This window comes from Chiloscyllium plagiosum, unplaced genomic scaffold (genome assembly GCF_037043375.1).
Source record: "Chiloscyllium plagiosum isolate Xiang-an unplaced genomic scaffold, Cpla_swu_hap1 HiC_scaffold_1, whole genome shotgun sequence".
Classification (NCBI taxonomy): domain Eukaryota; kingdom Metazoa; phylum Chordata; class Chondrichthyes; order Orectolobiformes; family Hemiscylliidae; genus Chiloscyllium; species Chiloscyllium plagiosum.
Window position 1 is genome coordinate 143,712,110 of NW_028270139.1, and position 21,613 is coordinate 143,733,722.

The following is a 21,613-nucleotide window of genomic DNA, read 5'->3' on the forward strand; positions in this document are numbered from 1 at the left end:
ATCTTTGTGTAGAGTCAGATTGGAACAGGAAGCCGTGGGGAAGAATAGAGTGGATATGGGACCATTACCTCGAACAATACCAGAGGAAATGGAAGCTGGTACAATTACAACATTTAAAAGGCATCTAGATGGGTATATGAATAGGAAAGGTTAGAGGGATATGGGGCAAATGTTGGCAAATGGGACTAGATTTATTTAGGATATCCGGTTGGCATGAACAAGTTGTACCAAAGGGTCTGTTTCCGTGCTGTATATCTCTACGACTCTAATATATGTTTGGATCCAACCAGGGATCAGGAAATTTTGGAACTGGTAATATGTATGTAACAATAAAATCTAATTCTAACGAGGCAGGCTTAATAAATGATGTCAGAATAAAAGATTCCCTTAGAAACAGTGACCATAACACAGTAGAATTTAGTACTCAGTTTCAGAGAGAGGAACTTCGGTCAGAAACCTTTCAATGATATCATGATGGATCTGAGCTACATTGCGTGTATTTTCCCTTGATTCCCTTACTGATTGAAATAATGTTCTAATGCAACTTCGTTTTGTAGGTGTTGGGATGATTGCTTCTGTAGTTCAGTATTTGGTCAGTATGTGTTGTTTTCCTGTAGACGCTGGTCTGAAGTTGGGTGTTTGCTCTACTGCAACATCTAGGAATGTTGTTTTCCTCATCTTTAGTGAATTTTATGCCAGTAAGGGTATTATTGATAGTCTTGAATGTTTCCTCTAATTTGTTTCGTTTAGTGATTACAAAGGTGTTATCCACGTAGCAGACCCAAAGTTTGGGTTGTCCCACTTCGACTGGGACAACACATCCACCCTAGGACAAGCCAAACAGAGACACGGACAAGAATTCCTAGAAACATGGCATTCTAACCAGAACTCTATCAACAAACACATTAACTTGGATCCCATCTACCACCCCCTGAGAAAAAGAACAGGAAATGACATCACCAACCTAAGGAAACCTAAACACACAAGCAGAAAGTGGGCCATGTCACCAGTGCTTCATCCAGAGGCTCACTGATGATGTTCACCTAGTATGGTGACAAGACATCTGAAAACAAACCTTCCAGCTCAGCTACCTACTCCAGAACCTCAACCTGAGCTACTAATCTTCTCATAACTCGCTAAAAGCTAAGCAATCCCATGACCAACAGATTTAGGTCAAAGTTCTGCAGTCCTGCCACATCTAGTTGTGAATGATGGGGAGCAATTAAGCAACCTGCTGGAGGAGAACTTTCCATAAATGTCCTCAATGATTGGAGAGTCCAGTACATCAGTGTGAACAAAACAAGGCTGAAGCATTCGCAACAATCTTCAGACAGAAGTACCGAATGAATGGTCTATCTTGGCTTCCTCTGAAGGTCCCCAGCATCACAGATACCAATTCAACTCACTCATGTGATAACAAGCAAAGGTTCGAGGCACTGGATATTGCAAAGGCTAGGAACCCCCAAAACATACCATTAATAGTACTGAAGGCAGGCTCCAGAATTGGCCATACTATATTAGCCAAGCAACATTGACATCTATGTGACAGCGTGGAAAATTGCCCAAGTGAGTCCTGCACACACAATTCAGGACAAATATATCCAGGTCACTCTCAATAATCAGTAAAGTGATGGAAAGTGTCATCAAAGTACTGTCAAGCAGCACCTTCTCAGAAATAACTTGCCCTTTGGTGCCTAGTTTGGGTTTTTCAGGGCCACTCAGCTTTTTATTATAATCTTGGTTCAAACATGGACGAGAGAACTGAATTCCAGAGGTGAGGCGAGAGTAACAAGTCCTTGACATCAAGGCCTCGTTTGACTGGTTGTAGCATCAAGGAAAGTCTGCAAAGGGGTATAAATAGATTAAGTGAGTACGCAAGGGTCTGGCAGATGGAGTACAACATTGGTAAATGTTAGGTCATTCATTTTGGTAAGAACAACAAAATGGACGACTACTTAAATGGTGAAAAATTACAGCATTTTACAGTGCAAATGGGCCATGTGTCCTTGTGCATGAATCACAAAATGTTGGTTGGCAGGAGCAATAGGTAATTAAAATAACAAATGGAATTTTATCCTTCAGTGCAAATGGGCCGTGTGTCCTTGTGCATGAATCACAAAATGTTGGTTGGCAGGAGCAATAGATAATTAAAATAACAAATGGAATTTTATCCTTCAGTGTTACAGGGTTTCGGTCTCCTTACATGAGAAAGGATGTACTGGCACTCGAGGGGGTACAGAGAAAGTTGATTCCAGAGTTGAGAAGGTTGACTTATGAGGAGAGATTGAGTAGACTAGACTATACATTGGAATTTAGAACAATGAGGGGGGATCTTATAGAAACATATAAAATTATGAAAGGAATGGATAAGATAGGAGAAGGGAGGTTGCTTGCACTGGCGGGTGAAACTAGAACTGCACAGCATAACCTCAAAATAAGGGGGAACAGATTTAGGACTGAGTTGGAGAGGAACTTCTTCTCCCAAAGGGTTGTGAATCTGTGGAATTCCCTACCCAGTGAAGCAGTTGAGGCTACATTGGTGAATGTTTTTAAGGCAAAGATAGATTTTTGAACAGTAAAGGAATTAAATTTGAGCAGATGGATAAGTGATGCTGAGTCTACAAAAAAAGGTCAGATATGATCTTATTGAATGGGGGCGCAACCTCTACAGGTCTTATGCTCTTATTTATTGGAGTTAATAAAATTCGTAGGAATAAACTCTCAGCCGGTTGGAATCATACCAGACACATGTTTGTGGTTGTTGGAGGTCAGTCATCTCAGTTCCAGCAGATCTCTGCAAGAGCTCCTAAGTTTAGTGTGCTAAGTGGCCTCGAGAACGTTATGCTAAGCTGTCACCTTCAATTTGAACTTAAAGAGATTATTTGGTACAGGTTACGTTGGGGAAGGGAGTTGCAGGATTTGCTCAGTGACAATGATATACTTCCAAGTCTGTATGGTGAATGGCTCGGAGGAGAACTTGTGGGTCATGGTATGCCCATATATCTGTTGCCCTTGTAACTTTTAGATGGTAGTGGTCATTGATTTGGAACATACTGACTAAGGAGCCTTGGTGAATTTCTGCAGTATATCTTGTAGATTGTACACATCACTGCTATTGAATAGACTGCTCTGTCCTGGATGGCATCAACCTGTTGAAGCTACACTTACCTTTATAACTGGGAAGTATCTTCATAATTCTGACTTTTACCTTGTAGATGGTGGACAGACTTTGGGGAGCCAGGTGGTGAGTTACTAGCTGTAAGGCTCCTAGCCTTGGACTTGCTCTTATGGTTACAGTACTTAAATGAGTACTCTAGTTCAGTATATGGTCAATGGTAACTCTCAGGATACAGATTGTCAAGGGATGATGATTACACTCTTTCGTGTTTGAGTTGGCACTTGTTTGGCAAAATGTTTCTTATCAATTATCAGCTCAAGCTTGGATATTGTCCACATCTTGCTGCATTTGGGTTTGAACTTGTCCGAGGATGGATATGTAGTCCCAGTCAAAGTGGTGTCCTTCTTTGTCTGTATGTAAGAATATTATACTAGTATAAGCTAAACAGAGACACACATGAGAATTCCTAGATGCCTGGCATTCTAACTGGAACTCCATCTATAAGCACATCAATTTGGACCCCATCTACCTCTGAGAAAAAGAACCGGTAAATGATATCACCCACCTTAAGAAACCAAGACACATAAACAGAAAGCGGGACATAATACCAGCGCTTCATCAGAGGCTCACTGATGTTACCTAGTATGGTGACGAAACATCTGAAAACAAACCTTCCAGCTCAGTGAGCAAACTTACAACCAGAACCTCGACCTGAGTTATAAATATTCTCAAAAATCGCACATACTACCTTGCAGAATAGAAAAGTGAGTATATCACATATATTCCATGATGTGGAGGTGCCAGTGTTGGACTGAGGTAGACAAGGTCAGAAGTCACATGGACACCAAGTTATAATCCAACAGGTTTATTTGAAATCACAAGTTTTTGGAGTGCTGCTCCTTCATCAGGCACAGAATTTATAGGCAGGGATCAAAAGGTCATATAAATAGTGTGAGTGGAGTATTGATAGGCTGAATAATAAGTCTCTGTAGGCGATGAAAAGTGTCAGATGGTGTGAGTAAAGTGTCAACAGCTGAATAGCAAGTGAGGGGATGACCTATAATTCAGTTAATTAAGGCAGAGAGATAATTACAAAAAATAAAAATAAGGTGGTGCTGGAGACAAACTAAATGACTGGAATAACATGATAGGTATAAGAGTCTCATGCGAGGGTCTAACCAAAGTAACTAATAATCCAAAACTGTACAAACTAATTAAGGTCGAGAAATCATAATAAGTTATCAAGGTGGTGGTGTCAAAACAAGACAGTGAGGAAGATTTTACAAACACAGAACAGTATGGTGTGGTCACCTGCAGAGACTTAAGAACCAGAAGAACTGCAGATACTGCAAAATAGAAATAAAAGCAAATGTTGCTGGAAAAGCTCAGCAGGTCTGGCAGCATCTGTGAAATCAGAGTTAAAGTTTTAGGTTCTGAGGAAGGGTCACTGGACCCGAAACGTTAACTCTTGATTTCACTTCACAGATGCTACAAAACCTGAACTTGCCCAGCAACTTCTGCTTTGGTGACTTATTACTCAGCCTGTTGACACTTCACTCACATCATTTGTATGCTATTTGATCTCTCTGCCTATAAATTCTGATTTGGAGATGCCGGTGTTGGACTGGGGTGTACAAAGTTAAAAAGCAAACAACACCAGGTTATAGTCCAACAGGTTTAATTGGAAGCACACTAGCTTTCGGTGATCACCTGATGAAGGAGCGGCGCTCCGAAAGCTAGTGTGCTTCCAATTAAACCTGTTGGACTATAACCTGGTGTTGTATGATTTTTAACTTTATAAATTCTTGAGACTGTGTACTTCACTTCACCTGATGAAAAAGCAGTGCTCCGAAAGCTTGTGATTTCAAATAAATCTATTGGGTATAACTTGGTCTCATGTAACTTCTAACATACATTCCAGTACATTGATGCCAAATTAAGGAATAACCACCAAAGTGCAGATTCTAGTTCACAGCAGAGAAAAATACTTCTGGAAGCTGTGTTAAGTGCTAAGTTCTAGTGTAGTTTCTTCTCTAATGTTTAATTGAAAACTTGATTTTACATTCAGAATGCACGATAAACTAATTTTGTAAAAACTCACATCAATGAACGATGCATTCACGTAATCTGTGTTCTCTTCGCCTCTCTTTACAGGAATGATAACTCTGTTAAACTCATCTGAAATCACATGGAAACAAAAATGCATAATTATACTGTAACATGCACTGAACACATTGCAATTCAACCAGGGAATGGTATTCTGTTTACCAACTCACATTTCTCCCAACTTATTCAACTATTCTTGATACTTCATCATGAGTATCTGTAATTATTTCCAGTGTCTGAGAGCACATTTTAAAAAATCTTTGTTGGAAGTTGCTCCTGGCTGGGAAACTACTTTACAGCTGAATCAAAACTATAATCTCTACTGAATTGCAAAACCAGTATAACAGATGAACTGTGATAATTGCAACAGCAAAATATTGATGCATTCTCTCACGCTAAAATAAAGCAAGATAATTGCAACATGTTGAGGTTAATAGAAACTTCTAGGGAAATGTGATATACATTGACATCTGTTCTAATTTTTCTCATTTTCTCAAATGAAGATTCGGAACCCACAGAAAAACACTACATGGCCTAACGAAGATCAAGTGTAAGAAAATGCAGGAAGAAGTGCTACCTTATCAACTTGTAGTCCAGCAGTTGCGAACCTACACTAAACAGCCAAAAATGCTTTCTTTTTAGGACATAATGAAATAAAACATTCAAATCACACAAAAAAGCAAATATAAAAAGCATTGCAATGTAATTTGAGATCAAATGTTAAATAAAGATAAGGGAGAAACACAAAAAGTAGTTAACATAGGAAGAACAAACAGAGTAAGATTCACAAACAGGGAATATCCTGGAGTAACCAGAAACTGAACAGGAAGAACCACATGAATACTGTGGTTACACAATTATAGATTAGAGGCTGGGAATTCAGTGACAAGTAACCCACCCCAGATTCCCAATCCCAATCCAGCATGTACAAAGCACCAGTCAAAACTACGACTGTATTAGTGGATGTCAAGAAACATATTACATCAATGGTATTTAGAATTATGCAGCCTGCTTGATTGTTACACTACCCACCACTTTCACCACTGACACAGAGTCACAGCATAGAAGAGGCCCTTCTGCCTATCGAGTCTGTACTGCCACAAATACTGGGCCCATAGCCTTGAATGTTATGACATTTCAAGTGCTTATCCAAACACTTTTTAAAGGTTGTAAGGTTACCTGCCTCAACTATCCTCACAGACAGTATTTTCCAGACCCTCACCACCCTCTGGATGAACAAGTTTATTTTCAAAATCCCTCTAGACCCCCTGCTTTTCACTTTAAAATGATGCCATCCTATCATTATCCCTTCGACTGAGGGAACAGGCTGCTTTCTATTCATTCTGCCCATGCTCCACTATCTTATACATCTCTATCAGATCCCCCCCTCAACCTTCTCTGCTCCAAAGAAAGCAACCCAAACTTATCCAGTCTCTTACACAGCAGCAACAAATTGCACTATCTACAAATCTTGCTGTGCATGTAGGCTAGTGATAGACTGGGGGCATGACTTGAAGGATGGTGACGGAAGGCATTAGCAAACGTTCAAAGAGCACATTGGTGAACTGCAACAATTGTTCATTTCTGTCTGGTGCAAAAATAGAATGGGAAAGGTGGCCAAACCATGACTTACAAGGGAAATTAGACATAGTATTAAGCCCAATGAAATACTCAAATTGACCAGGGAAAAAAAGACCTGAGTACGAGTAGATTAGAATAGAGCAAGGAGGAATGTTAGTCCAGTTTATGCATATAATTATGAATTATAAAATCTGCCCTTTGAGCCTACACTGCCATTCAATGGATCATGGCAGATCTTCAAAACCATCTCCAGATGTATTGTCACATACCTTGATCTCAATTTTGAAAATACTCAACATGGTATAGTGGATTGTGAAGAAGGTTACTTCAGAGTACAATGGGATCTTGATCAGATGGGCCAATGAGTAGCAGATAGAATTTAATTTAGATAAATGTGAGGTGCTGCGTTTTGGAAAGGCAAATCAGGGCAGGACTTACATACTTATTGATAAGTTCCTGGGGAGTGCTGCTGACAAAGAGACCTTGGAGTGCAGATCAATAGTTCCTTGGAAGTGGAGTTTCAGACAGATAGGATAGTGAAGGAGGCATTTAGTATGCTTTCCTTTATTGATCAGTGCATTGAGTATAGGAATTGAGAGGTCACGCTGTGGCTGTACAGTGCATTGATTAAAATACTTCTGAAATACAGCATTCAATTCTGGTCTCCCTGCTAGAGGAAGGGTGTTGTGAAACTTGAAAGGATTTAGAGAAGATTTACAAGGATATTGCCAAGGTTGGAGACAGACAGGTGACCAAAAGACGAAAGTGAAGACTGTAGATTCTGGAGATTAGAGTCAAGATTAGAGTGGTGCTGGAAAAGCACAGCAGGTCAGGCAGCATTCGAGGCGCAGGCAAACGACTATTCCTGATGAAGAGCTCCTGCCTGAAACGTCTATTTTCCTCCTCTGGGTGACCTATAGAGGTTTATAAAATCATCAGGGCGTGAATAGGGTGAATAGACAAGGTCTTTTCCCCTGGGGTGGGTGAGTCCAAAGTTAGAGGGCATAGATTTAAGGTGAGAGGGGAAAGAAATAAAAGAGACAACTTCTTCCATGCAGAAGATGGTGCGTGTATGGAATGATGTGCCAGAGGAAGTGATGGAGGCTGGTATAATTACAACATTTAAAAGGCATTTGGATGGATGCATGAATATGAAGGGTTTACAGGGATTTGACTGAATTCTGGCAAATGGAACTAGATTTATTTAGGATATCTGGTTGGCATGGATGAGTTAGTTCGAAGGATCTATTTCCCCGTATATCTCTATGACTCTAAATGTGCCTAAGAATTCCAAAGGCTCATTACCCTGATTGAAAAAATTCCTCCTCTCAGTCCTAAACAGTCTTGGAATAAGGGGTAGGCTATGTTAATAGTTCTGGGCTTCCCAGCCAGGAAATCAAATGTGGAGAAAGTGAGGACTGCAGATGCTGGAGATCAGACCTTAAAAATGTGTTGCTGGAACAGCGCGGCAGGTCAGGCAGCATCAAAGGAGAAGGAGAATCGACGTTTCTGGCATAAGCCCTTCTTCATGACCAAAACGTTGATTCTCCTTCTCCTTTGATGCTGCCTGACCTGCTGCGCTTTTCCAGCGACACATTTTTAAGGAAAATAAATGTACCTTGTGAATCTCTGGAAGAATTTGTAATGATCAAAAATGATTACTTTGCATTCAAGTGAAGTCCAGTCTATATAGTCTATTTAATCTTTCCTCACAGGCCAACCGTGTATTTTAGGAACTTAGTTGGTGAACTATTGTACCTCTGTGGCAAATGTATCGTTTTTTAAGTATGGAGACTAAAAGGTTGCATAATACCCCAAGAGTTGTCATATTAAGTCTCTACATAATTGTACTCTAAATATCCAAAATAAAGTTTCTGTACTCAAATCATCTTTGAATAAATGTCAAGATTTACCTTCTTAATTGCATGTTGCACTTGCATATTGACTTTCAGAACAGGTCAGGAATCCCCATGTGTTACTTAAGAGCAAAGTTCACACTTAAACATGTGTTCTCCCACAAAATGCCAAACATAAGATTATCTTTGTCATATTTAATACTTAAATATTAATATTTTCAGGTAAACCAATTTCACAGTCCAATAAAGCCACAAAAGTTTGCAAAGTTAAACTGGGTGTACAGGTACATTTAAGCCAATATTTGAATAAGCTCTGCACAATTTATTATATAAAAGAATAACAGTTTCAAATTTCTCCACTAGAGGATACCAAATGATCATTAATAAAACAACCTCAACAGCTGAATTTTTTGCTCATAATTTATGTAAACTGGTGAATGTAGATTTTTCATGCAGAAAATTCAGAAAGATACAATCATAATCCACACACAGAGAGAACTTAAAATGACAACATGTGTAACAGTTAAGTTAATGGGGGCATTAACTGGGAAACATAATTAATGCTGTCAACAGCAAAAATAATGTGGTTATTTAGTAATCAGTATTCCACAGAATATATTAAGATATTTCATATCAATGAAGTGGATGTAAGACGATACAAAATTGTTGAAAAATAAATCCTAATTGATGAAATTCAAACATATTACTTGTTGAACATATATGAGCTTGGGAATAAACTGATGCAAAAGGAATTAAGCATGGGGGCATGCTACATGTTTGCTAGATCAAGTTGTAATCTGAGAAGTTTGATTGAGAAGCTTGTGTTCTCTCAACCAAACAGGGAGAAGGCACTCAAGCTTTCTGGACTCTACTCTAATTTCAAGTTCTGGCATTAATGTCAAAACATACCTTCTACTGCCTGGACTTGGAATAAACTAGAGTGAAAGAAGTCTAACTGTTGCTCTTGGCTTCAAATGATAGTCTTATCACTCCTGCATTGGAAATGTGTGCAGTGATAACCCAGTGAGAAATGAACTTACATAATACCTCAAAAACTGTCAAGCACTTGTTCTAGCAGATCAACAGAAAAGGAGGGAATCTCAACGCAGCCAAAGGCCATGCACACATTTATTCCTCGAGAGATTTTTTTTTAATAAATAAAAGTGACGTGATGGGGGTGAGCTGCTTTTTCAATGACTGACAGCCCAAGTAGAGTAGGCACTCCCACAGTGTTGACAGGGAGGGAGTTCTAGAATTTGGACCCAGTGATGGTGAAGAAACAGTGAAATAGTTCCAAGTCAGGATGATGTGCGGGTTAGAGGGGAACTTGCAGGTGGTGGCACTCCCTTTCATCTGCTGCTCATGTCCTTCGAGGTGGTAGAAGTCCCAAGTTCGGAGAGTGCTGCAGCCTCTTGTAAATTGTATTCATTGCCACTAGTGAAGTGAAACTGGAAAGTGACAGATTGAATGCCAATCAAATGGGTGCTTTAGCCTAAATTTCTAGGTTTTATTGGAGTTACTGCCACCCAATCAAGTGAGGAACATTCCATCACATTTCTGATGTGTGTGTGAGATGTGAGTGTGTGCGTGTAGCTGTGGGTTGCGCAGTCCAAAAGGATCAAGGTGACTATGGTCCCAATGACTTTTTTCTGGGGGTGTGGGGAGGATGCTAGCTTTACAGTTGGTGAGGATTTACAGCAGGTTTTAATTCTGATAGCTTTCGTATAATTCTTTCAATTAGAAGTTGATCCCAGTTAGACAACTGTAATCTAAGGATACCCAGTCAGCTCCTGATGTTGCATTCCCAGTTAGACACACCCTCACTTGACTGCACATAAATTAAATAACTGGAAGTGGAACGATAGTAAAAGCCATTCTGCGAAATGGTAGCTACCTTGATCAGATCATTTCTCTCTATCAGATTCAAGATAGACCCTAAGTCAATAACTGCTGGTTCTAAATAAAATGGGAGTCTACCTCAGATAGCCTGGAAGGGTAACAAACCATAAAAGTTTAGAGGTTTAAGCAACAGATGAAGCTAGCTATTCTACACTGCTATGCAATAGCAACGTGATTGATGTTTGCCAGAAACAGGATGGTGCCATCAAGCCAAAAGGATATTTTAGCCTATTACACAAACGAATGATGAAGTACCCTGTATATGAATTTTTGTGGCAGCATAATACCGGTTACGTAGGCCACATATCCCAAAGACATACAAGTGTACAAAATATGATATCCCTTTGTCTATTCGTACTAAGTAAGTTATTATTGTACTCAACCTGCTTGCACTTGCAAAATTCCCAAGTGGCCAACATGGATGTGATTCTGTAAATGGACAACATCTGCTTGAGCGCTTGAAGAAAAGGGGTCTGAGAAACGCGCACGTCATTTTGGTGAATCTGTGCTGATCTCGTAAGTCATCCTGAAAGTGTGGCATTCAAACACAAAATACCTAAAGGCGCTTTTTATTGCAGACCTCTTTAAAAAGCTTCTTATTTTTTCCAATATATCTTCATAGCTATAAGGAGTTTGATTAGATTAGATAACTTAGTGTGGAAACAGGCCTTTTGGCCCAACAAGTCCACACCGACCCTCTGAAAAGTAACCCAACCATACCCATTCCTCTACATTTACCCCTTCTCCTAGCACTATGAGCAACTTAGCATGGCCAATTCAGCTAACCCTCACATTTTTTGGATTGTGGGAGGAAACTGGAGCACCCGGAGGAAACCTACACAGACATGGGGAGAATGTGCAAACTCCACTCAGACAGTTGCCTGAGATGGGAATTGGACCTGGGTCTCTGGCACTGTGAGGCAGCAGTGCTAAACACTGTGCCGTCCACTAGTTTGAGCTTTCAATTCCCTTCATTACTCGGTGACATTTAATTAGACTAGTTATAAACGTTTGCAGTACAAAATTGCAAAGTTTATACTTCGGCAACTAAGGAGATTATCAGTAAAATTTTATGATTAATGCAAAACTTCAGTCTTTGTTATTTATCGTAGCACACAAAAAAAGAGACACTAGAATTGGATGGTCAATTAAGATAATTCTTTGATATTCACACTTCAGTTTTGCATGGCATAATTAGAAGTATTTCTCAACCAAAGCACAAACAGCAGACTAGTTTTTAAAAGAAAATCTTACATGGGATGATCTGAAGCACTCTGTTTTTCTTCATGTTGGCTGGCAAATTGCCTGTCCTCATCTTGTCATTCTGTATTTTGATTGAGGTCAGCTTCTAGGAAAAGGCAAATCACCAAATTCAGTTGGTACTTCATAATATCCTTTACAACTTTTTTTAAAATAAGCAATAAATAATATGCAAAATGTTTTCTTTAGCTTCTTTTCAGTAAGATTTTTTTTTATTTCCTAAGCCCAAGCATTCATGAGTCCACATGCTGAGATCCAAACTTGGAAGGAACAGGGAGGTAGTCAATGCTTGATGGAAAGAATATTTTGAACAAATCCTCAATAAGACAGTCTTCAACTGAATACCTCAACTTACTTTTCAATATCCCAGCCAAATAGTTCCACAAAACCATAGTATAAAGCTAAGTGTAATAGCTGCTTAACAATGAAGGCTCTGGAGATGAAATCCCTGCCAAAATTCTACAACATGGAGATACACTCTTTGTAATGTCAAATTTCTCATCCAGAAGAGCATATGCCAAGGTAGCTCAGGGATGCTGTGATCATGACTAGATTCAAGAAGGGACAGCAGTTATCCTGCTGTTTGCCACAGGAAAGTTCATTATACAGGTCCTCCTTAATTTCTTACAGGTCCTCCTTAATTCCTCCTGAAGAAGGGCTAATGCCCGAAACGTCGATTCTCCTGTTTCCTAGATGCTGCCTGACCTGCTGCGCTTTTCCAGCAACACATTTCCATCTCTGATCTCCAGCATCTGCAGACCTCACTTTCTCCTCCTTAATTTCTTCCCAACATAGCTGAAGAGTTCCTTCCTGACTCAGTGTGTTTTTTTTACCAATTTAAGTATACCCCAAGACACGATCTTCACAACAAATCAAGAAGGGATAGCGAATCGCAGCACCAACTGTTGTAAGTGACCTATTGTTTTCAAGAAAGCCTTGGATTCTGTCAACTTCAAAAGCTTATAGAACATCCTCCTCAAATTTGCTGCCATGTTCCACAATGACAACCACGTTGTGATATTCACCAATGGAAATAAGTACAATAGATCCTACATCAGTGCAGAATGGGATAAAAGAAAATGCTATGACACCAATCCCTCTTTTCTACCTTGCTTGCTACAATACAGAATCTAACCTCCAGTAACTATTAATTTTCATTCCCACAATGTGGACATTAATGGTTAGGCAACTATTTATTTCATATGCTTAGTTGCCCTTATAAAAATGACCATGAGCTGCTTTCAAGAATCACCCTATTGTCCATATGTTGTAAGAACAGTTGAACCCTGATTATCCGAATGAGACGGGTGGGGAGTATTTTGTTCGGTAAATTGATAATTTGGATAATCGATCTGATCGTAAACAAGTGGTAATTTATGAGTGCCGGTTATTGAACATTTCTCGGTCATCCAGCAACACCATCATGCCGTTTAACTGATAAATGAATGCTGAGTTGTCTTATGCTGTTTTATGGAACCTTGCGATCTTGTTCCGATAATCCAAAATTTGGATATTTGATGTTTGGATAATCAAGATTGCACTATTCACCCACAATACTATTACAGAGTTATAGGATTTCGACCCAATGACAGCCAAGAAATGGTGATCTAGATCAAGTTAGGATGACGTGAGACTTGGAGAGGACTTTTGAGGTGGTAGCGCTCTTGTGCATTTGCTACCTTTGTCCCTCTGGGTGATAGGGATCACAGGTTTGGCACGTATTGTCCAAGGAGTCTTGGTGAATTGCTCCAATTACCCAAGATCGACAGGAAACTTTTCACTTTGCTTTCCAAAATCAGAATTATTCCAACTTCAATGTGCATGATGCTTATGCATAAACAAACTCAAACTGAATTTCTGCCCTTGGTGATTTCTTCTCTAAAACATCTCAAAAAAAGTGTTTGGTTCAATACCTATTAATCTAAGGCCTGCTTCCAACTAGCTCCTGTATTACAATACTGATTCTTATTGATTAAGATCACCAATGAGGACTTGGAAAATCATTTCCAATAACTTAGGAGCCTCCTCTCAATGAAGACAGATAGAGATGATAAAATTCATTGTCATCTCCAGGTAACTGAGGAAAAGAATACTTGAGGACCAGGATCTCAAACTCAAAACTAAGGTCATTGTTTATTCGGTAGCAGGGAATGTTGTGCTATTTATTTTGAAGATCTGGACAGCCATTAACGAATGTCTCAAAGAAGTGGAGAAGTACCATCAGCAGTGCCTTCACAAAATACTCCAGAACTAGTCTGAAAAGCAACACCCTCTCCCAAGCCAACGTGTTTAGCATTGAGGTAGTAATTTCTGAAAACCAGGTCCACTGGACAGGACATGTTGTTCATACTTGACACTAGACTTCAGAATATCTCCAACATCTGCAGTCCTCACTTTCTCCTACTAGACTTCAGAAGCAAATGTTCTAGTTGGAATGTAGTGGCAACATGAGACTCCCAAAGGAAAACAGAAATACTTCAGTGATGTTATCAAAAGATTCCTGAAGAGATCTAACATAGGTTGTGACTGACAAAAGGGAAAACATTCCTTTAGAAAGGTACCAAATACATCAAATGACAGTGTTGGAACACAGAGGCAAAGCTGAGGAAGTGGAGAGTGTACAAACCTCCAAACAATTCCACTAGTCAAGTCTCCAAGCATTGCCTGCCCCACATTTGGCAAAGTCTCCAGACTGTACATTAGTCAGCTCAGAACTCATTGAACTGGGTTCTCCTAGACTCCCAGGAACTAAGAATAATTTAAAGTGGAGTTGTATAAAAGACCAGAGTTAGTGCAAGTATCTGAAGGTTGTAGGGCTGGTTAGACTGGAAATAGGGAGGAGATATGGCATGAGTGGAGAGGGCATGGAGAGGGTGCAAGTTAGAAAGCACTTAAAGCAGCAATTTATCAGCAAGCACAGTAGTGATGGGAAAATGGTAGTCAATACAAGTTGTGATGCACTTGATAGACTATAAAACATAGAAGCAGAAGTAGGACATTTGTCCCATTGAGTCTATTCCATCATTCAATGAGATCATGGCTGATCTGATAATCGTCAACTCCACGTTCCTACCCGTTTCCCTATAATTCTTGATTCCCTTACTGATTAAAATCTGCTTATCTCAGGATTAAAAATATTAAACCAACCAGCCTCTACAGCCCTCAATGTTCAGGCACATGGTGCTGGAGGTAGCATAACATCATGGATAGAGGATTGGCAAATAAAATGACAAAAAATTGGGATAAAAGGGGATTTTTAGGATGGCAACCTGTAACTAATGGAATGCCATAGAGATCAGTGCTAGGACCACCATTATTTAAGTATATATTAATAACCTCAACGAGGAAAGTGAACAGCTAAGATCTTGACCACTTCCTTGTCTATATTCCTCTGCAGATTCATCACTTGCATTCTCAACTTTTCTTTTTATTCTCAACTATTTTTGTATCATTTGCAAATGTAGCGATATACTATTCAAGACCCTATTCAAAAGGGCCACAACACACTGCAGCACACCAGAACTGCAAAAAGAGGAAGAGAAACACCTATACAAGGTATTCGCCAAAAACGGATACCTCCGCAATTTCATCAACAGATGCCTAAGGGAAAGACAACGGAATGAGGACATGCCGCAACCAAAAGGACTAGCCACACTACCACACATCAAGAACATCTCTGAAATGACAGCCAGACTACTGCGACCACTAGGACTTATAACAGCACACAAACCAACAGCCACACTCAGACAACAACTCACCAGAACGAAGGACCCGATACCCAGCATGAGCAAAACTAATGTAGTGTACAAAATCCCATGCAAGGACTGCACAAAACACTATATAGGACAAACAGGAAGACAGCTAACGATCCGCATCCACGAACATCAACTAGCCACGAAACGACACGACCAGCTATCCCTAGTAGCCACACACGTAGACGACAATCAACATGAATTTGACTGGGACAACACTACCATTATAGGGCAAGCGAAACAAAGAACAGCCAGGGAATTCCTAGAAGCATGGCACTCATCCACAAACTCCATCAACAAACACATCGACCTTGACCCAATATACCGGCCACTACAGCGGACAGCTGAAACTGACAACCGGAAGCGGCAGGGACAGGCCACTATAAATGCCGGAGGAAACACCACAGAAGCGCTTCACAGGAGGCTCCCAAGTACTGAGGATGTCACCTAGACAGGGGACGAAACGTTTGCAACAAAAACTTCCAGCTCGGCGAACAGAACCACAACTACGAGCACCCGAGCTACAAATCTTCTCACAAACTTTGAATATATGTTCACTTCCCTCCTCCAAATCATTGATATAGATTATAAATAATCCTAGCCCCAGCTCCCGCACTTCACTAGTCACAGGCTGCCATCCTGAAAATACAACTCCTTATTCCAACTCTCTGTCCTCCAAGCCTTCATCCATGCTAATACACTACGCCAAGGGTGCTTATGAAATGACTTCTGGAAATCTAAACACACTACATCCATTGCTTTATTTTTACCTATCCTACTTACTACTTCTCAGGTAAGTTTAATGAATTTGTCAGGCATGATTTCCCCTTCATGTAGCCATACGGACTCTGCTTAATCATATTATGAATTTCTAAGTGCTCTGTTATTATATCCTTTATAACAGACTCTTAACATTTTTTCACGTGAACTTGCCTTAACAACTTTTATGGTCCCCCTTTTTTTGAATCAAGTTATTTTGGTAGTTCTTCATTCGCGCAATACCTTTCCAGAGTCGAAGGAATCTTGAAAAATTGCTATCAGTGCATCCTCTATCTCGCTACTTCCTTTAAAATCATAGGATGCATCTCATCAGGTCTAAGGGACTTCAGTCATTTGCTCCATTAGTTGCCTTACCACTTTTTCCTCTCATGATGTTCCTTCTATTTCTTCTGTCCTCTTTGCCCCTTGATTATTTAACATTCTTGGAATACTGTTAGTGTCTTCTATCATGAAGACTGATGCAGTATTCAACTCGTCTGCCATTTCCTGGTTCCCTAATATTATTTCCCCAGTCTCTTTTTCTAAGGGGCTTATGTTTACTTTAGCCTCTCTTGTCCTTTTTATATCATTAAAGAAGCCCTTTTTTGTCCATCTTAAGATTACACTTGCAAGTTTAACCACAGAGTCTTTTCTTTCCTTTTTTTAGATAAACTTAACCTTATGGAGGGTTGAAGATCAAGGTTGAAGGCCTCTCAATAGTTTAGATTAGATTAGATTACATTACAGTGTGGAAACAGGCCCTTCGGCCCAACAAGTCCACACCGACCCGCCGAAGCGAAACCCACCCCTACCCCTACATTTACCCCTTACCTAACACTACGGGCAATTTAGCATGGCCAATTCACCTGACCCTGCACATCTTTTGGACTGTGGGAAGAAACCGGAGCACCCGGAGGAAACCCACGCAGACACGGGGAGAACGTGCAAACTCCACACAGTCAGTCGCCTGAGGCAGGAATTGAACCCGGGTCTCAGGCGCTGTGAGGCAGCAGTGCTAACCACTGTGCCACCGTGCCGCCCAATAGTGTATTAGAATAGTTAAGTCTAGAGAAAATAAAGAAATGGATTAGGACGAGTCTAGTAATCATACATAGGTGGAAATAGATGGTCTTGAGTGAAGCCATGGGATGTGTGATTAGGAAATCACCCCTGGAATCAAATATGCCACCAGAAAAGTAAATGGTTTGTTCCAGATATTCACTAGGAAGGGGGATACAGCGGCTAAGGGTTCAGGTTAATGTCAAGTAGTGAAGATTGCCTAAATCCTCCCAAGTTATTTTGTAGAGATTCTGCTCAGTAAGATAGAGATGAAAGAGAATATCAACTAAAATACCTGCAATATTCAAGGAAACTTTGGCCTACTGATTGCAAATACCTTGATATGGGCAATTTCGTATTGTAAAGAATACGCAAATACCATGCTGTTCTTTTGAAAGCAAAGAGCAGAAAGAAATGGTAAAGGACGATGACGAGTAGGAACAGAAATAAGAACAAATATGGTAAACTCAATTAGAAATCAGTTACCTCGACCTGATCAGGTGCACCCTAGAACTCTGTGGGAAGCTAGGGAAGTGATTGCTGGACCCCTTGCTGAGATTATTTGTATCATGAAGGGCTGGAAGACTGGAGGTTGGCTAACATGATGCCACTATTTAAGAAAAGTGGCTAGGAAAAGCCAGGGAACTGTAGACCGGTGAGCATTGACACTGGTGGTGGGCAAGTTGTTGGAGGGCATTCTAAGGGAAAGCATTTACATGCATTTGGAAAGGCAAGGATTGATTAGGGATAGTCAACATGACTTTGTGCATGGGGAATCATGTCTCATGGACTTGAATGAGTTTTTTGAAGAAGTAACAAAGGGAATTGATGTGGGCAGAGAGGTAGTCATGATCTATATGGACTTCAGTAAGGCATTTGACAGGTTCGCTAGGTTAGACCTCATGGAATAGAGAGAGAATTAGCTATTCAGATATAGAACTGGCTTGAAGGTAGAGGGTGGTGGTGGAAGGTTGCTTTTCAGACTGTAGACCTGTGATCAGTGGTATGCAACAAGTATTCGTACTGGGTCCATGGCTTTTCATCATTTATATAAATGATTTGGAGGTATAGTTAGCAAGTTTGCAGTTGACACCAAAATTGGACATGTAGTGGACAGTGAAGAAGGTTACCTCAGAGTACAACAGGATCTTGTTCAGATGGGTCAATGGGCTGAGCAGTATCAGATATAATTTAATTTAGATAAATGTGAGGTGCTGCATTTTGGAAAGGCGAATCAGAGTAGGACTTATACAGTTAATGGTAAAATCCTAGGGAGTGTTGCTGAACAGACACTTGGAGTGCAGGTTCATAGCTCCTTGAAAGTGGAGTCACAGGTAGATAGGATAGTGAAAACGACATTTGGTATGCTTTCCTTTATTTCTTAGAGCATGGAGTATAGGAGTTGGGAGGACATTTTGCGGCTTTACAGGACACTGGTTAGGCCACTTTTGGAAGATTGTGTGCAGTTCTGATCTCCCTCCTACTGGAAGGATGTTGTGAAACTTGAAAGGGTTCAGAAAAGATTGACAAGGATGTTGCCAGGGTTGGAGGATTTGAGCGACAGGGAGAGGCCGAATAGCTGGGGCTGTTTTCCCTGGAATGTCGAAGGCTGAGGGTGATCTTATAGAGGTTTATAAAATCATGAGGGGCATGGATAGGATAAATAGGCAAGGTATATTTCCTGGGGAGGGGGAGTTCAGACCTAGCGGGCATAGGTTTAGAGTGAGAGAGAAAAAATTTAAAAGGGACCTAAGCGGCAATGTTTTCTTGCAGAGGGTGGTGTATGTTACGATTCCCCTCAGTTAACTGTATTACTGAATCCATAAACATTTCCATTTCTCACCTTGAATTCTTCCTCCAGACCATTGCAACCTGATCCAGATACTCTGTTGTAAAGTTTCTGCAAGTGGCTCTCAAGTGACGTGACTTCCAGCTCTGTGTCCCCATATAAATAATGCTCCAACAATGCTTGATATATAAACACATACTGCATCTATAATGAAATAGCAACAAGTTTACTTCCACTGGTAAATATTAAAAAAATTAATGTCCTAGGTATTGACATTCCGCAATGTCGCCGATCTTCTTGTCTCAAATTCATGAATCCAAGGATCAGAGTGGCTAAAAACAAACATGTCTGAAAATTAATGGCTGAAGACACAAAGGCAGGAAAATATTGTGCAACAAGGAATCTTAGAAATTTTGTACTTATAAAGTGCAGTGAATGAAAATGATTTTGGACCACTTCAAATAGAAAGAATCATTAGATATCAAGTGGTAAAGACATCAGTTTTCCTTTTATGTATCTTCTATTCTTGTTTTGACCAACACATTCTTCAAATCAGTGACCTCAGCATATGAGCATTCAATGAAGGTGTAATGTTGTAAAGGATGAAGTGCAAGTGAAGTATATATAAATTACCATATAATAATAGATTATATAAAATCACTGATTTGTCAAAATATTATTTTAAATACTCATTTATATTTTAGCCCAACTCTCTATATTCCCTGGTAACTGAAGATTCAAGCCATCCCAATACAGTCCTTCCCATACATGGTCAATAGCTCTCCACTCCCACATTCCAATAATTCAGGACAACCCTTCCCAAACTGGGGTAACCGAGACCCCGGAACCAGTTACAGGGACCCAGGAGCCCATTTCAGATACTCCGGCCAATGTCAAGCAACAACCGGAGGAACAGCGGAGGAAGAACAAGAAGAAGAGAGAAAGATGAATTCTATTACAGTAAAATCTTGCATTATATTCAGTGCTTCAAGATGGCACCAAGAGTATGGCAACACTTTGCATATATCATGCAGAAAAACACTTTAAACTGTACTTTTATATATGTGACAATAAATCTAAATTTAATCTAATTCAAAACGCCATCTTCCCCCGCCACTAACTCTGTCAGCAGCCTGTCTTCCCAAACCCTTCGCCAATCACTCAGCAGCCCCTTCTCCCACACCCCTTCCTAATTACTCAGCAGATTCTCTTCCCAAACACTTTCCACAATGAACTTTGCAGTCCCTATTCAAATGCTTCACCTACAATCACTCAGTCACTTAGTGATTCCACTTCCTATCTCCTTCCCCACCACAAACTGCCAAAACTCCAGTTCTACTACCACCAGCAGCAGAGGCCCATTCTCACAATTTACCACATACCACAACTGATGAATCTGTGCTCTGTCCCTAAGATTTGAGCTTCAATTTTTTATAGCATAAATACCTGACAATACCAACTAATCAGCCAGCAGTGGAATATGCCCCTCTGGTGGCATTATTGGCAACTCCCCCAGATATTCTCACAGCATTATTAATAGCAGAAAGTTTTGGATAAATAAAGAGGAACGAGTAGATGTAATGTAATTGACTTTCTGAAAGGAGTTCGATAATGTTCCAGACGGAAGGCTACTTAAGATAAGAACCTCTGTTGTTTTCTTTTTTTGGGGGGGGGGGGAAGAGGTTGATTGTGGCGGCAGTGGTGGTGTTGGGGGGACGGCGGCATAAATACATAAGCATTGAAAGAGGACTGGCTAACCAGTGGAAGGCAGAGTTGGGGAAAAAGGGGAACTTTCATGATGTCAACGTAAAACATAGAAAAGTACAGCATAGAACAGGCCCGTCGGCCCACGATGTTGTGCCGAGAATTATTCCTAATCTAAACTAGACTAAAATAACCCCTCAATTCACTGCTATCCATGTGCATGTCCAGCAGTCGCTTAAATGTCTCTAATGACTCTGCTTTCACCACCACCACTGGCAACGCATTCCATGCATTCACAACTCTCTGCGTAAAGGACCTACCTCTGACGTCTCCTTTATACCTTCCTCCTAATATCTTAAATCCTGCCCTGGGGAAAAGTCTCCGGCTATTGACTCTATCCATGCCTCTCATTACCTTGTATACCACAATCAGGCCACCTCCCTTCTTCCTTCTCTCCAGAGAGAAAAGTCCGAGCTTAGTCAACCTCTCTTCATAAAGCAAGCCCTCCAGTCCAGGCAGCATCCTGGTAAACCTTCTTTGCACCCTCTCCAAAGCTTCCGTATCTTTCCTGTAATAGGGCGACCAGAACTGGACACAATATTCCAAGTGTGGTCTCACCAGGGACTTGTAGAGCTACAGCAAAACCTCGCGGTCCTTAAACTCGATCCCCCTATTAATGAAAGCCAAAACACCATATGCTTTCTTAACAACCCTATCCACTTGGGTGGCA

The 21,613-nt window shown here is 40.4% G+C and overlaps 1 protein-coding gene across 7 annotated transcripts in view; it reads right to left on the reverse strand.

The window, feature by feature from the left end:
- Positions 1–21,613, reverse strand: part of ptpra (protein tyrosine phosphatase receptor type A) — a 313,384-nt gene that overhangs the window by 30,808 nt on the left and 260,963 nt on the right. For all 7 annotated transcript variants that reach the window (XM_043700933.2, XM_043701012.2, XM_043700779.2 and 4 more), the window contains 3 exons: positions 19,234–19,383; positions 11,815–11,908; positions 5,220–5,296 (listed from right to left, as the gene is read on the reverse strand). In XM_043700933.2, the coding sequence (XP_043556868.1) occupies positions 5,220–5,296; positions 11,815–11,908; positions 19,234–19,383 (321 nt within the window). The remainder of the gene's footprint in view (positions 1–5,219; positions 5,297–11,814; positions 11,909–19,233; positions 19,384–21,613) is intronic.